Source organism: Podarcis tiliguerta (genome assembly GCF_965153285.1).
Source record: "Podarcis tiliguerta genome assembly, chromosome: 2".
NCBI classification, from domain to species: domain Eukaryota; kingdom Metazoa; phylum Chordata; class Lepidosauria; order Squamata; family Lacertidae; genus Podarcis; species Podarcis tiliguerta.
Window position 1 is genome coordinate 115,897,476 of NC_139535.1, and position 16,201 is coordinate 115,913,676.

The 16,201-nt window shown below is 51.5% G+C and overlaps 1 protein-coding gene and 1 long non-coding RNA gene across 3 annotated transcripts in view; both read right to left on the reverse strand.

Annotated features, from left to right (window-relative positions):
* Positions 1 to 419: 419 nt before the first annotated feature.
* NCKAP5L (NCK associated protein 5 like) overlaps positions 420 to 16,201 on the reverse strand; it is a 43,702-nt gene continuing 27,920 nt past the window's right edge. For both annotated transcript variants that reach the window (XM_083427308.1, XM_083427309.1), the window contains exons 4-14: positions 14,165 to 14,233; positions 13,983 to 14,021; positions 13,585 to 13,698; positions 11,736 to 11,849; positions 8,402 to 10,506; positions 5,551 to 5,713; positions 4,905 to 4,983; positions 3,254 to 3,565; positions 2,798 to 2,937; positions 1,152 to 2,453; positions 420 to 891 (exon numbers count right to left, since the gene is read on the reverse strand). In XM_083427308.1, the coding sequence (XP_083283434.1) occupies positions 2,217 to 2,453; positions 2,798 to 2,937; positions 3,254 to 3,565; positions 4,905 to 4,983; positions 5,551 to 5,713; positions 8,402 to 10,506; positions 11,736 to 11,849; positions 13,585 to 13,698; positions 13,983 to 14,021; positions 14,165 to 14,233 (3,372 nt within the window). In that variant the 3' untranslated portion in view covers positions 420 to 891; positions 1,152 to 2,216. The remainder of the gene's footprint in view (positions 892 to 1,151; positions 2,454 to 2,797; positions 2,938 to 3,253; positions 3,566 to 4,904; positions 4,984 to 5,550; positions 5,714 to 8,401; positions 10,507 to 11,735; positions 11,850 to 13,584; positions 13,699 to 13,982; positions 14,022 to 14,164; positions 14,234 to 16,201) is intronic.
* On the reverse strand, positions 6,782 to 8,394 carry LOC310671797. Its single transcript, XR_014508203.1, has 2 exons — positions 7,539 to 8,394; positions 6,782 to 7,277 (listed from the first exon to the last, which is right to left on the reverse strand). It is a non-coding gene; the product is annotated as an uncharacterized lncRNA (long non-coding RNA).

Genomic DNA, 16,201 nt, shown 5'->3' on the forward strand with positions numbered 1-16,201 from the left:
TATACTAAAGCTAAACCTCATTTCTTCATGTAAAGTGAAAAAGCCGGTGTGCTATCACTATCTCCCTGCCGCCCTGTGGCCTGTAACATCCCCCCAGGGTGTCCTGCAACTCCAGGTCCAATATTTTAGAAACCATGCTTGCTGCTGCAGTAATACATGTAGACTTCCATGCATGTGGTCAGGGATGTGCATTAGTACTGATAAGGTGCAAGAAGGATGTGAACCTGTTCTTCTGGGAGCAGACTGAAAAAATATCATTTTAAACTGGGATGGGGGTGGGAAATGGTATAGCCCAGACATCAAAAGGTACAGAAACACACCACTTGGGGGAATGAGAGACCCCTTTTCAGGAAAGAGAAAAGGCATCAGGGGAGAATGCTGTGCAATTTGTTCCCCCAAAATCCATGTATCCAATCCAATACACACACACATTTTTTTACCCCTTTATTTCCTGGGAGATCAAAAGACAATAAACAGCCTCATTTCACAATAACTTATATAAATTAGTAGAGGAGCAAAAGACATCTTAATGTTTTGTTTTTTTAAAAAAAACCCAAATTCTTTTTTTTTTTTTTTTAAAGGACAACATAATAAGGAAGACTTGTAAGGAAAGGGGCCTGTACACAGCAAAATAGCACCATCTGGGGAACCACGTGGGGCTCCTTTAGAAACAGGGAAAGGAGAGAAGAGGGGCCTGAATGTGTGGAAACTAAAACAGCAACATTAGAAACTTAACATTTAAATGGGGGGGATACAAGGAAGGGATGGGGAGTGAGGAACCCAGCTAGCCATTCCTGAAACCCACAGAAGTGTTAAGTCCCAGGCATGTGAGGTTCTGGATAAGAAATGTCCTGCCAAGTTGGTTCCAGTGGGGAAGAAGGGCTGTGGGAGCTACCGTATTTTTTGCTCTATAAGACTCACTTTTTCCCTCCTAAAAAGTAAGGGGAAATGTGTGTGCGTCTTATGGAGCGAATGCAGGCTGCACAGCTATCACAGAAGCCAGAACAGCAAGAGGGATTGCTGCTTTCACTGCGTAGCGACTCCTCATGCTGTTCCGGCTTCTGAGATTCAGATTTTTTTCTTTCTTGTTTTCCTCCTCCAAAAACTAGGTGCGTCTTGTGGTCTGGTGCGTCTTATAGAGCGAAAAATACGGTACTTCATGAAAGAGAGGGAGGTAGAAGCACTACCCTGCCAATCCCTGCGCTCGCTCCCCCCCCCCACCCCACTCAAATAATCTGGTTTGGTACACTCCAGCAGTCACATGTAACTGAGTGAGGAGCCCTATGCCTCTTCCTGGGTGGTGAGAAATACTGGATTTGGCAAAGCTGCACATGCTCTCCAAGTGATGAAAGGCAGAGGAGGAAATACGCTCAGCCAATGAGGTACAAGGGGCAGCTTCTTAGATGCAAAGAGGGGCGCTTAAGAGGCCCAGGCAGCACCATCGCTCAGCAGCCTTCACCTGCAAAATGGGGGCCAAGGGGGTGAGGATATTGCCCTGGTGCAAGCTCTGCACAGGCGACCCACACCTTTGCAATGACCTACCTTTTCAAGAGAACACCCTCTGCTCCAGTCTTTGCCAACCTGGGGGCCTGCTAGACGCTTTGAACCACAACGCCCACCAACCCCAGCCACAGGGAAGGGACGACGGGAGGTGTAGTCCAAAGCGCCTAGAGGGCACCAGGTTGGCAAACATGCTCTACTCAGAACACCTCAACTCCAGGCCAGATTTTCCTAGCGTACCTTGGATCTAACGCCTCTCACAGTGAATTTATGAGCCGAATAAAGCGGCCAAGGGTTCAAGCAAAATAAGACAGATCCCACCCCCATCTCCCGTGCTTCAACCAAAGGGTCGCCATTTTAGATGCGCAGGACCCCCAACCCCCACCCCCCATAAGCTAAGCGGGCCTCATGGCGTTCAGCAAGAGTCCATGTGCGTGACCACCACGCTGCATTACCTCCTTGGACCCCTTTCTTCTCTTGGGCAGAGAAGCCTCCTGGTGTCATGGTTTTCACGGTCCTATTTCCTTCCTTTGGGGAGGGGGGCAGGTGGGGGGCGCTGGGTGTGGAAGACGCATCGCCGTGCTCTGTTGCAGGGCCAAGATTTGGTTTGGGAGAATCAAGCAGGTTCCCACGGGCAAGCGTGTGGCCCTCCGAAGCGGCACGTGGCGGTGTCACGTCGAGAAACCTGTGCCCCGTTCCGCCCCCTCCCGCCACGCTCAACCCTGGCTGCCGCAGGAGGACAAGCTGTCATAAAGAGAGTCGCTGAGGGACTCAGAGTTCTCCAGGCCCGGCTGCCCTTCTGGGCCCATATCCCTGGAACGGGCCTCTGTGCTGCCCTCCTCGCCCACGTCGGATGCGCTGGGGGTGCGGCTGCTGCTGGTGCTGAAGGCTGGCGAGGCCTGAGGCTCATCCGACGAGGCCCGTCTCCTCTCGACAACGCTGCAAGCAGAGCCCTGCAGATACACAGAGCAGAAAGGCAAGGCTGCTTAGGAGCCGAGGAACATAGCAATGGATGGCAGGGGTGGAAGTGGACTGGAACAGAAGCACCAAATGTCTGGCACATTGAAAGCTCCATCTGCAAGCCAGGGCTAGAGTGAGGCATGGCCTAAACAAGCTAGGGAGAACATTTGTCCTCCAGATCTTGCTGAACTACAACTCCCATCGGCCCCAGCAAGCACAGCTGCAGGCTAGGAATGGTGGGAGTTGCAGTCCAGTAATGTCTGGAGGGACCAAAGTTCCCCACACCTGGCCTGAGCTGGGCACCTTGGTTTCCCCCAGTCACCCCACCCTCACTTACCATTGCAGAACCATGAAGGCCCTCCAGGCCGTGAGGGGAGCAGAGGAAGGGGTCGGTGCCGGCGGATGCTTTGGCATTGGGGAAAGTCCAGTTCTTGCTCTGCTGGGCATGCCGTGGTTTGCTGGGTTCGTTGCAGAGGTCTGAGAGGGGAAAGCGGAGGTGCAACTCATTAGGGTGGGGGATGAAGAGCCCAGCAGGGAAGTTGCACGAGTCTGGATAAATAAGTGTCAGAGAGATTGCTCACTTGCATGTCTCCCCACAAGCTGTATTTGGGCCCCCAGGAAAGAACAATTCGTTATTATTCTCACTATCACCATCACTATTTCTATACCACTTTATATTTAAAAGAAAAAAATCTCAAAGCTGTTTACAAGACATTAAAACATCAAATAACACAATTCAGAATTAACGGTTGTCCCCCTTCCCGTTGCTCACCACCTTCTGGACAATACAAACCTCCTGGGCAGCGATCCCTGCGCCTGGGGGGTGGCTCAGCACTGGCTAAGACGCCGTGGAAAGCTGGCATGCTTTGGTGCTTGCTGGGGCCCAGCAGGTCCTCTGCGCTGGGCACCTCCCTCTCCAGCGTCCGGGCCTTGCGGGGAACCCGGGTGACGGGCGGAGGGCCCCTGGCTGGGAAAGGGCCGGCTGGCGGAGGGTCAAGTCGGGGCCTCGGCTTAGGCACGCTCTTGCAGGGCATCCCGATGCAGTAGTCCGGCGGCGGGAAGGTGCCGATGCCACTGTCCAGAGTCCGAGTCAGGGAGCTGCACACTGTGGACCACGGGCAGGGAGAAGAGGTGGAGTCAGAATCCACATCCAAGGATTCTCTGCCATTCTGACCCTTTCTACTCCAAACAGCTTATATATTGAAAGCTCCAGGTTGCAAGTTTGATCCCCGAATGGGACATAGGGTGCCTTTCCAATTCTACAATTCTATGATCCTGCAAATCTTAGTTTAAGGTCTCCCTTAAAAAAGATAGGAGTTCCTCCCCTCCTGTCTTCTCCCCTCTCCAGCATTCTTGAGCCAACCGTTTGTCTGCTTCGGACCTCATAGATCTTCCTTTCTGCTAGAATTAGCCATAAAATCCCAGGAACACAGAAAAGGGAGGTGTGAGGAGGTCGAGGAATCAAGTTAATGAAAGGTAAAATATGGAATATTGGATGTGTGTGTTTAATGTATTGTGGTTTTTTTTTCATTTTTCTCTCTTTTTTTGTATTGTTGTAGTGTTTTTTTATTATTGTAATTGTAATGTATGTTCTGTTAACTTTATATTGTTTCCTTTTCTTTCTTTCTTTCTTTCTTTTATTTCTTTCTGTAATTTCCAAACCTCTAATAAATATCTTTAAAAAAAATAATAAATAAATAAAATCCCGGGAACACATACTCCAACCGCATTCAAACCAACAGTTATCATCTGTCTTAACGCAGCCTTGATTCAGTGCTATTCCCTTCTTAAATCAGAATTAGAAGCAAACAGGAGTACTTGCTCTTTGAAATTCATTTTTTTAAAAAAATAAAATTAAACCACTTTTCGTCACAAATCCAAAGCCTAATATACATTTTTAAAAGTTAAGCTCCAAATGTAAGAACTAGATTTATGTGGGCACAATTCTATTAACAGTAGGCTCAAACCTACAAAGCAGATTTTCTCATGGGAAAGTTAATGGAGACAGGCCCACCAGACCTCCCGTAGGAGGTTTCTCTTTGGCACAGAGAAGACATTAATTTCCACTCTAGGAAGCAATTCTTTATGCCAGTTATTTCCTGTGTACAGATGGAGCACAATTCATGGAAGCCTGCAAAGAATTATGGGAATATCCTCAAAAGGCCTCCACTGAGCTTGATTCTCCTTGTGTTAAAAAAAGGGGGGGGGGGCTGTACTACACATTAGAGAAGAATGCAATCATTAATCATTATAGAAAGTGGGTCCTTCTATATGAGAGTGTATTCTCTCATTCGGAGTGCCCATCCTGAATGGCTCTTCTCCCTCCCCATTCCACCTTGCTCAGTTAAAAGCAGCACAGAATAGTAGTCTGTGTGCACCTTCTAATGAAGGTGCCCACCTGCCACACTTTGTCCCCTCTGCTGGTGACATCCCATAAAGCTCACCTGCAAAGTGCTGGGAGGTCACGGACTCAGCCAGGCTGTCATCGGATGGGATCTCCTCTTGCAAAGTTGCATCACGAAGCTAGAGGGAAACAGAGAGAGGATGCTGGTGAGCAGGACTCAGATACTCAGGCGTTGGAGTGAAACCATTTGCAGCGCAAAGAGCTTTTGCGCTTTGCCTGCACCTTGGAAAACACAGCTCTTGTGTCAACCCCTCACCACTTTGAGGGGGGAGAGGCGGAGGTAGGGCCCAGAACGACGCTGATGTCACAAGCAGGTCTTTATAAGGGGGCTCTTTTTAAGGACTGTACATTTTGATGGCAGCTGCCACGGTGTAGAAGTAGCTGGTTAAAAAACAACAACACAGAGGCAGCCTGAGTCCGAAGGGGGAAATGCAGCCTTTACAGCCGCAGCTGTCTCTGTAGCAGCGACTCTCAAGTAACCCTCACGTGCGAGGAGAGTGCAATAGCCAAGCCGCTTGGGGTTGGTATCGCTCCAGCAGCGGGGTGGGGGGTGGGGGCTTAGGAGTGGTGGGCTCTGTTTGTCCTCAGTCCCTGGCCCTGCCCCCAGAGAGGGCACCCGCACGCACCCGCCCCAGGCGGTATGGAGACACGCTCCGCCATTGCCAGGACAGGAACGACTGGCTCACCTTGGCAGGGGCTTCCTGGCAGGCATGGAGGTGGCCAACGATGCCATTGCGCGGAGGCCGGATGAGGCGGGCATCTTTGGCATCATGCAGGCCTCTCTGCAGGCCCTGCAGCTCGTTCTTCTGCTCCAGGTGAGTCTCAAACGGCGCCTCTTTGCCATCCACCCTGCCACAGAGCAGGTAAGAGGGGAGAAAGATGAAGGCCAACCCCAAACTCTCCCTCAAGCACCTCACTTCCCTGAGCCCCTGCAGGCCAGAAATGTCTGTCTCCTTGAGAGTTCTATAGCCCAGCAAAATGGACCAGGGTCTCATTTGCCCTGTTTTTAAATCTGCTTTTCCACCCAAGATTTGAAATCGAAATTTCAGAGACCTCACTGCATACACAGCCGGACTAGTTCCCCCCAGGAACAGCCTCTTCTGCCGTTAACCCTCCACTTTTCAACGGGGCTGCCTAGAAAGCGTGGCTACATCACACAAATGTGGAAATTGGAATTTGATTCAGTTTTTAAAAATAAATACGAAGAAGCTAGTTTCTGGCCCTTGAGACTGCAAGAGAGGATTGGAGGTGTTGCCTTGTGAACCATCAGAACCTAGGGGGAAAGCTGGGCATGGATTTCAGTTATGCTGAACACTGTAACAGCTCTCAGATCCAGAAATTAAATGAGATATGCAGTAATGCAAATCTGTCCTTTCCTCAAAGTCAGGTCACAGAAGGTTTGGTACAGAACGTTTGAATACCTTGGTACAGATTCTGCACAGGTAGAGATTTTTAATACATTAGAATCAATAGTCCTGGGTTCTCAGCCAGGCACATAAACGTTTCATAAAATGGCAATAGTTCTGCTGGATCAGACCAGAGGTGGGTATCCTGTCTCCCCAAAGTGGCCAATCAGATGCCCATGAAAAATCCACAAGTGGCACACGCTGCTCTTTCCCAGTGACTGCATTTGGGCATCTAGGTGACCTCTCATCCTGGAGGTGGCTTGTAGCCATCACAGCTAGTAGATACCATTGGCCTTTCCATCTACAAATCTTTCTAATCCCCCTTTAAACTGGTGGCCATCAGCACCTCTTAGAGCAGCGCATTCCAGTTTAACACTGCACTGTCATTTGTTTGTCCTAAACCTTCCAACATTCAACTTCACCGGAGAACTCCAGGTCCCAGAATTATGACAGGGATGGAAACCTCTCTATCCAACTTCTCCACACCATGCATAATTGAGTCCTTTTTTCCCCAAATTAAAAAGTCCCAAATGAATTAACTTTTCCTTATAAGGAGGCTGCTCCAGCATCCTGGATGTCCTTTTATGTACCTTTTCCAGCTCCACACTGTCTTTTTTTGAGATGCGGCAATAAGAATGGTACACAGTATTCCATGCATGAAGACATTACTATATTGGGAGTTTTATTTTCAGCTCCATTCCTAATGATCAGCTGCTGCACCCTGAGTCGACGTCTTCCTCAGGCTGTAAACCACAACTCCCAAGATCCCTTTCCTCGTCAGTCACTGCCAGTTTAGACTCCCACAAACAGATATGTGAAGTTCGAATGTTTTGCATCACTTTACACTTACAGGCAACCCCCGATCTCCGGGGGTGTTGCATTCAGGGTCACTGTGTATGCTGGCAGTGTGCAGAAGCCCGTCACGCCCCCGTTCCATCCTCTTCCAGGTCCAAAAATGGCCAACGTGTGCACAATTCTTTGAACAAGTGCAAAACAGGTTGCCTGTACTTACCGTATTTTTTGCTCTATAAGACTCACTTTTTCCCTCCTAAAAAGTAAGGGGAAATGTGTGCGCGTCTTATAGAGTGAATGCAGGCTGCGCAGCTATCCCAGAAGCCAGAACAGCAAGAGGGATTGCTGCTTTCACTGCGCAGCGATCCCTCTTGCTGTTCTGGCTTCTGAGATTCAGAATATTTCTTTTCTTGTTGTCCTCCTCCAAAAACTAGGTGCATCTTGTGGTCTGATGTGTCTTATAGAGTGAAAAATACAGTACTTTCAATCTCAGCTGTCATTAAATTTTGAGAGATAACTCAGGAGTTTTTTGCAATTCCTTTTTATTTCTACCACTCTGAACAACTGGGTGTCATCAGCACACTTGAGCACCTCACTGCTCACCCCCAACTCTTAGGTAATTTAGGAACGAGACAAAAAGCACCAGTCCCCATACAGATCCTGGGGGGATCCTAAGAAACACCATTTGCTGCGCATGGTAGGTGGGCAGTGTGTGGCTGCCCCCTTGTCCAGCCTGCAGGCTTCCCACAGGCATCTGGCTGGCCAATGTGACAAAAGGATGCTAAACTAGATTTACCTTTGGCCTGATCCAGCACGTTCTTCCTATGTTCTTCTCCAACTTCTTACATCCCTCCACTAAGAGTAATTGTTCTACTCTTGGCATCCTGCTCTTTTAACTAGTTGTCCAAAAAACAGATTCTACCTCCGGAAGCGGTATGCTTTCTTTCGCAGGAAGTATTTAAGCAGAAGTTAAGCAGTTGTCCGCCAGGGATATTTTAGTTGCATTGTGCACTGCAGATGCTGCACTGAGCAGGGCCCTGGGCTAAATGACTGCTAAGGTGCCTTCAAAGTCTATGAATCTATGGAAAGCGGACCTTCTCTCCTAACCCATTACTGATTGGTTTACTCGGAAGCCGTGGGGGGAGGCTTTGACAAAAGGTTTTCAAAAGCCCAAGTATACCATGATTACCAGATCACCTCTATCCCCATGCTGACTGGCACTCTCAAGGACTGAGACAGGAGTGGCTTTTGCAGAAGCCATGCTGATTCTTCCTCAGCAAGACTCATTCTTTGATGCTGATAACTCTCACAGGAACTGGGCTTCAGCTGCGTCACCTACCTATTGAGCAGCTGCTGCATGAAGTTCTCTGCAGTCACCTCCTGATACATCAGTGTCAGCTGACTGTGGCCGGTGTCGCAGGCGTGGGGCCGGGGCTTGTCCAAGGCCAGCCCGTTGATGTAGGCCTTCTCTTCCTCCAGGGCTTTGCGCAGGTCCTCCGCCTTCTCCATGAGTTTGGAAATGTTCAGGCTCTCAGCCTCCAGCCTGCGAGAGACCATCTTGCCCTCCTTGACTTTGGGGGCCTCAGGCCTGCGGCTGAGGGCAGGGAGCTTGCTCTTGCGCAGGCCAAACCAGCTGGCGAGGCCGCTGGAGTTCTTCTGCTTCGCCTCACCTGCTGCCGCCCCTCCTTTGTGCCTGCGCAAAACGTTCTCCTCGATGCCTTTCATCACCTTCTCCTCAATGCTGGCTGGAGGTCCAGCTTTGCTGCCCTTGACAGAGTCCAGGCAAGGCGGGTTCTTGCGCCCGACACTAGTGGGCGTCTTGGCCGGTGCCTGGCACGGCTTGGGCTCCGGGGCAGAGGCCTTGGTTGGGGATTTGGACGGCAACTTGGTCGGGCTCCCGTGAGGACTCTTTGTGTTCTTCCCTGGCGGTGGGGGCTTGGGAGGGTTCCTTGCACCCGGAGTTCCCAGCAAGCGGCTCTTGGAGACGTGGTGTTCAGGGTCGCTGCCACGGGAGCCGACCGAGTGGGAGGAGTAGCACCGAGGGGCCGGTTCGCCGCCATGGCAAGGCTCGTGGTGCTTGAGGCTGCTGCTTCCGGTGCCCAGCCTGGGGTGAGCCTCGCCAAAGGCCTCGGTGCGCTCACAGAGCCGGGCCGGGGCCCTCCCTTTCTCAAAGGCTGGCGCCTCCTTGCCCTCCGCTCCCTTCAGCCTCCCCAGCACAGTAAGCCGTTCTTTGAAGGGCATGTTGGCTGCCTCGGGCGCCCGCTTGCTCGGCCCGTTTGCCACCTTCTTGGAGCCCTCGGAGGCTCGGCGAGCGAGTGGCGGAGAGTGCCTGCTCTCAGGGCCCGGCTTTTCCCGGCCCCCGGCAAAGGGGCAGGGCTCAAGCGAGACATCGCCGGGCGGCACAGCACGGAGGGGTGCCGAGCGACACGCGGGCGGGAGTGCTTCGGGGACATCCAGCTTGGCGTCTCGGGGGGAGTGGGCATGAGGACTGATGGCGCTGCTGAGGGACAGCTCTAAGACATTCTCGTACTCGTGGGGCTTGTGGTAGCCAAAGGGGTCAGGAGAGGTTGGCGTGACTTTGGGGGGCACCGGAACAAGGTGCCGGGCAGCCTTGGGAGAAGGGTGTCCCCCAGCAATGCTGGAGTCGCTGGGGAAGGGACTGTCCGGGGAGCCCTTGCGGCTGGGCGTCGGGGAGTGGTACACCTCGTAGGTGTTGCTGCGACAAGGGATTTTGGAGCTGCGGGTCAGCTGGGGGCTGAGGCGGAGGGCGGCGGGGCTGGGAGGGGGCGGCATCTTGAGCAACTTGAGCACCTTGGAGGGGGAGGGGATGGGCGGGCCTGGGCGGGACTTGTCCTTGCCCTCGCTTGGTGCCAAGACCCCAAGGTAAGTGGGCTCCCTGCAAGCAGAGGGCGGCCCCAAGGCCTCCAGGCAACTGACCGCCTGGATGTGCTTGTAGCTGCCCAGCTGCCCCTCCGGCGCTTCCACCAAGCCAGGCCCATTGGGCTCCCCATTGAGCAGAGCGCTGTCGCCTGCCTCCCTCAGGACGTGGTGCAGGTAAGTCTCCATGTCGCCCAAGTCCAGCTTGTGCTCGGCCAGAGCGCTCAGCAGCACCTGCCCAGGGTGTCCTTTCTCTGGGGGGTCGCCTTCGCCGGCCTCGTCCGATGAGGAGGAGGAGCTGCCCTCTCCTTTCGGAGGAGGCTGCCGAGGGACCCCTTCCCCCTGCGCCAGCAGCAGGCAGGGCCAGGCGTCGGCCATCACCCCTTCTGGAGAGCCCCCCTGCCCAGGCTCTCTCCAAGGGGAGGGGAAGGCGAGCAGGGGGTCCATCTCCTCCAGCGAGCGAAGCACCTCCAGGATCTGGGCCTTCTTGCGCAGGAATGGGGACAGGGCTTCCAAGGACTGGGGGTTGGGCCCTGGAGGGCCAGCACACTGCTCCTCAGAAATGATCTATGGGGAATCGGAAAGGGGAGAGGCAAAGTGTAAAAACCTCTAGATCATATACACAAACACACACACAGTATACATGTCCCAGTGATTAAATCATGGCTTAATATGTCAGGATACTCACAAGCCTCCCACATCTACATGCAGGCACTTTGCTCCTCCCTTTGCGCAAGCAAGGAGACAAGTCAGGAAGCCCCAGCTGCCCAGAGTCCCGTTCGGCCCAAAGCAGGAAAAATATGGTTGATGGCTTCCAAGCAAAGCAGGATTTGGAGGCCAGCTTTAAACCATGGCTTTGCATCCTGGCTTGTTTGGAGTGCCTTCAAACCACAGTTTCCTGGTTCAAATGCCATGGGAAACTACTGCTAACCGAGTTCCTGACCTGTTTTCCTATTTGGAAAGGGATGCACACAGGTGCCTGATGCTCACACATATCCTGGCTTGTTTGGTTGTCCAAGCCAGTCATTGTCTCTGCCTGCATCCCATACTCTGCTGCCCAAGAACCTTTCACCTGGAGATGCCAGCGACTGAACTGGTGGCCTTCTGCACAACCAGGCAAGTGTTCCACCACCGCTCTATGGGCCCTTCCCATGCAAAGAACATTTCCAGCTCACGCCACAGCTCCTCTTTTCTTGCAGCATATATTCAGCAAAAGCTTGAGCTATACAGAGACCGTAAGGGGGAAAAGGTGTCTGTGGTGGGGCTGGAATGCTTGACCAGGCGGCTTTTTAGCCCTTACCTCCAACACCCAATCTTGCATCTGCTGCCTTGCAGGTATATCTGAAAGCCTCAGCTTGCCCCCAGTTTTTGATGCCACCTGGGAATGACGACCCCCCAAGCCAACCAACTGGAACAGTCTCTCACCTGTTAACAGGTGCTTCTACCCAAAGTATTCCCCAGATGGAAAAAGGACCAACATTCTAATTTTGGGTCCACCTCAGATAATCTCTTCTTCCCTGGGAAACTGGGCCACGTCCAAAACTCCCATGATTCAGTGTGAGCTGTCAAGCCTGGCACCTTGAGATGTCAGCTGCATCTAAGGTACACACAGTGCCGAGCCGCACAGCAAAGCAGCAATTAATGGCTCTGGGCCCCGTTCCAGGAAGCAAACACCTTCAGTCTCTAAGTTGCGGTGAAACAGGGATGCGACGGGAAGAGTACCGGGGGAGGGGTGCTGCAGAGGCAGCAAAGACCCTCACAGGTAATCCAGGGCAGGGGTGCTTTGCAGAACATACCTCCCTCTGCAAGATGCAGTGTCCCAAGGGCAACGAAGCGGGGAGCTTCTCCACCGTGCCTGGCTGGGAGACGGACGATGGATCCGAGAGCAAGGAAGCAGGATGGGCTGGGAGCTGGGGATAGAAGGAGCACCGTGAAGGGCAAAGGCACTGCAGCGAGCGAGGGAACAGCCTCAGTAGAACGGCAGGCAGGCAGCTGATACACACAGGCTCACAACCTCCTTCGCACAGACACTCAGAGGGAAAACCACTCCCCACAAGGTGCATTTCCACTCTGCTTTGGTTAAAGCTAAGTTAAACTGTTTTTAAATTGCTATGACACGCCCTAGGGCATTATGGTGAAGGGAAGGGAGTATTTTTTATAAAGAAAAACGGAAATAGATTCCACCCTCAATGGTCTTATGGGGCTTTTAAGATGATGTTGTGCACACCTGGCTTGCTTTAAAATGCATTCCTGAATTCCAAAGGTGAAATGGCAAGGCAGCCAGACGAGCAAGGCTGAAAAGGCCACTGGCAAGTACTGAGTTGCATGCAGATGTATTGCTCAAGGGAGCAATAAGAACAGCCTGTTGGATCAGGCCAAAGGCCCTTCTAGCCAGCACCCTGATCTCATAGTGGCCAGCAAAGCTCATGAGATTTCATTAAGATCCCACTATCATTCACCCTAGGGACCCGGGTGGCGCTGTGGGTAAAAGCCTCAGCGCCTAGGACTTGCCGATCGCATGGTCGGCAGTTCGAATCCCCGCGGCAGGGTGCGCTCCCGTCGCTCGGTCCCAGCGCCTGCCAACCTAGCAGTTCGAAAGCACTCCCGGGTGCAAGTAGATAAATAGGGACCGCTTACTAGCGCGAAGGTAAACGGCGTTCCGTGTGCTGCACTGGCTCGCCAGATGCAGCTTGTCACGCTGGCCACCTGACCCGGAAGTGTCTCCGGACAGCGCTGGCTCCCGGCCTATAGAGTGAGATGAGCGCACAACCCTAGAGTCTGTCAAGACTGGCCCGTACGGGCAGGGGTACCTTTACCTTCATTCACCCACTGATGCTGCCCCTTCAGACTCCTTCTGCAGCCTCTCCCCACCCACCCAGGCTTCTCATCAGCACAATTGTCACTGGTCAGTCCCAAGAAGACACTCTGGTTGTCTTCTAACTCAACTGTAGCTGAAACAGCGATGCCGGAAGGCAGCCCATGTCCCTTCACCTCCAACCCCAGGAAATCCTAGATGCACCAAGACATGGTGGGTTGTAGGCTGAGATGCACCACATGAGTAAGACGTACGAAGGCTGCACCATTAGGAGGACCAGGCTATACATTACATAGAAAGACATGCAATATAACCATCACCCCATGGCTGTTGTTTCTATGCAAAGCAGTCTAAAACCTAAAGGACAATGGGGATGAAAAGCAATGCAGGTTTCTAAAAAATAAAAATACCTAAAAATAAAGATGGGAGGGATTTAACCTCATTCTAAGCAGATCACTCTGTCTGCGCAAGCATTTCTGCTGGCCTGGTTGAATTGTTTAAACCTCTCCTCCCTGCCCCCATGTGCTGGCCTGGGGTTTTTTCTACACACACCCCAGTCCAATTTTGAGGCGGATATTGGGGAGAAGCACCACTGTGCTAGCAGTAGTCTTTGTGTGAGAGGGATCTGCTCTCTCAATGAAACAGTTTGAAGCATGCCAGAAAAAGAGCCATTTCTGGTTTTATGGTTCTAATACTTCCATCACACACAACCAAGAAGTTTCCTGTTTGTGCAGCCATGCAGAGAGCAAGGCTGAGTGCCAGAGAAGAATAAGGGGGGTGGGAGAGAGAGAGAGAGAGAGAGAGAGAGAGAGAGAGAAGAATGAACCCACCTGGGAGAGAGAGACAGAGGTCAGCTTCTGGTGGAAGAGATCACTCAGGGCCTGGTTTTGTCGCTCAAGGTCAAAGACCCGCTTTTTCAGCTTGATGCATTCTTCACGAAGGTCCTGAGGAAAGAGAAGTGTCAGCGGGCTTCACCCTCTAAGTTGGTGTTTGGGAGACAGCTTTACCGCTACGCCCCACATCCTGCCATCCCACCCCCTACAGACACATCCTTCAATGAATCAGCTGATAAAGCAGAATGATGTCTGGATGATCCAGTGTAAATCTATCACTGATGCACTAGTATGGTGCCAATGGCAAGTTGCAGAATGCACCTGCAAAAACAAGCAAACGTTCTTGGGGGAAACCCTAAATTGTTTGCAACATGAGATTTGCACAAGAGACTCACCTTTTGGTTTAACAGCGCCTGCACAACATGATTTGCTACCTGTAGAACAGTAAAGAACAGGTAAGAGGAGGAAACTCTTAAGGACCCTGAAACCAGCTGCAGTCGTCCCCCCTGCCCCCCCAAAAAAAGGAAAAGGGAAGGGAAAGGCCCTCTTGGAAAATGAGAAGGGAAGGCAGCTGTACCTCATCAAGGCAGCGTTCGTACGTCTCTCGCTGGTTCTCATTGGCTTGTGCCAAAGCCGAATTCTCTGCCTGGGAATATAATCAGACAACAGGTGAGCAAAAGGGCCCAGAATCCCAGCTTTCCTCTCTAGGAAGAAATGGAAGCAAAAAACATATTGTTTCCCCATCAAATGAAACTGATTTGTAGAAAAGTTACATGGAGAAATAAATACGAGAGGGAGACATTGCACACACCTTTGTAAATCAACAAAATCTTTAATAAATAAAATAATAATAATAATAATAATAATAATAATAATAATAATAATAATAACGGCAAAGACTGTTAAAATATTCTGTTCCACCTTAAGGAACAGGCATGATTGTTGTGTGTCACATGTCTGTTTACATTCCAGCACAGCTTGCTGGGAACTTCTGTTTGTGTATAGCTTTTGCTTAAGCTGCTTGCTTTTGGACACGAAGGAGATCGGACATGTCTTCCTTTTGACCTGCTGTACGCTGAATAAGGGACGTGGGTGGCGCTGTGGGTTAAAGCCTCAGCGCCTAGGGCTTGCCAATCGAAAGGTCGGCGGTTCGAATCCCCACGGCGGGGTGCGCTCCCGTTGTTCGGTCCCAGCGCCTGCCAACCTAGCAGTTCGAAAGCACTCTTGGGTGCAAGTAGATAAATAGGGACCGCTTACTAGCAGGAAGGTAAACGGCGTTTCCGTGTGCGGCTCTGGCTTGCCAGAGCAGCGATGTCACGCTGGCCACGTGACCCGGAAGTGTCTGCGGACAGCGCTGGCCCCCGGCCTCTTTGAGTGAGATGGGCGCACAACCCTAGAGTCTGTCAAGACTGGCCCGTACGGGCAGGGGTACCTTTACCTTTACCTTTACACTGAATAAACTGCTTGTAAATATGCTAAAAACAAAAACAAAACTTGTTTCCCTTTCCTGCTCTCCTTTAGCTCCCTTGCCCTACAGGGAAGTTTTTACACTGCAGCATGGCAAGACCAAGGCTTACGCCCAGGCTCTATGATGCAGTGTTGGCCAGCGATGTGGATGGCTTTAGAAGAGGATTAGACCATTTTGTGGCAGCTAAGGCTCTCAATGGCTACTAGCCACAATGGCTGTTCTACCCTCACTGCTGAAGGCAGAGGTATGCCTCTGAAGACCAGTTGCTAGGCGAGCGCTGGTACACTCATGCCCTGCTTGTGGGATTCCCACAGGGGCATAGGGTTGGCCATTGTGAGAACAAGACGCTGGACAGATGGACCTTTGGCCTGATCCACCGGTGATCTTCTTGCATACTTAAGAACACAGAAGGGTCAAAAGCAACACCTTCAGTACGCAGGCAGCTTTCAGAAACAAGAGCAGTGAGCCCTTCCACTCTATCAGCTTCTTGCCCACTGTCCCATAAGTGGACCCACATCACAATCTGCTCTTGCAAAGGGCTCCTACACACTGGAAGGAGGCAGAAGAGGAACTGCACATGGCTCTACTCGCTTGCTCGAGTCACCTGCAAGCCTGCCCCTGCACTCTCTGGGCACACTGGGGTCTAAATTCCATCAGAGTTATCTTTTGACGCTTGGGAGAAGATGCTTCTGCCTCAAAGCCAGGAGACAGGAGCTATTCCATTTCTGCCGTACAAAAATATACCAGTAAAGGCAAGTCAAAGTTTCCTTTTTTTTAATGGACAGTGTTACATGACTAAATGGACAAAATAAATGTGTCTCCAGAGATTGTGGAACACAGCACTAGCAGAGCCAACTAGCCCCATCCAGAAGTGGTTGGACTCCAACTCCCATCAGCCCCAACCAGTACAGCCAATGGTCAGGCACGATGGGAGTTGTTGTCTATCAACCTTTTGAAGGTACCACATTGAATAACCCTAGTTTAACTCAATCCAGATCCTGGCTGGAGGGGGGGGGCACCGACACAGGAAAACTTTGCAGAAATTTTGTTTCCCTTCATAATCTTTCATAAATGAAGGTAAGTGAACGGACCACCAAATGTAATTCCTATCTGGAATGCGATGTACTAATGAGCCTAGTTTTGTAC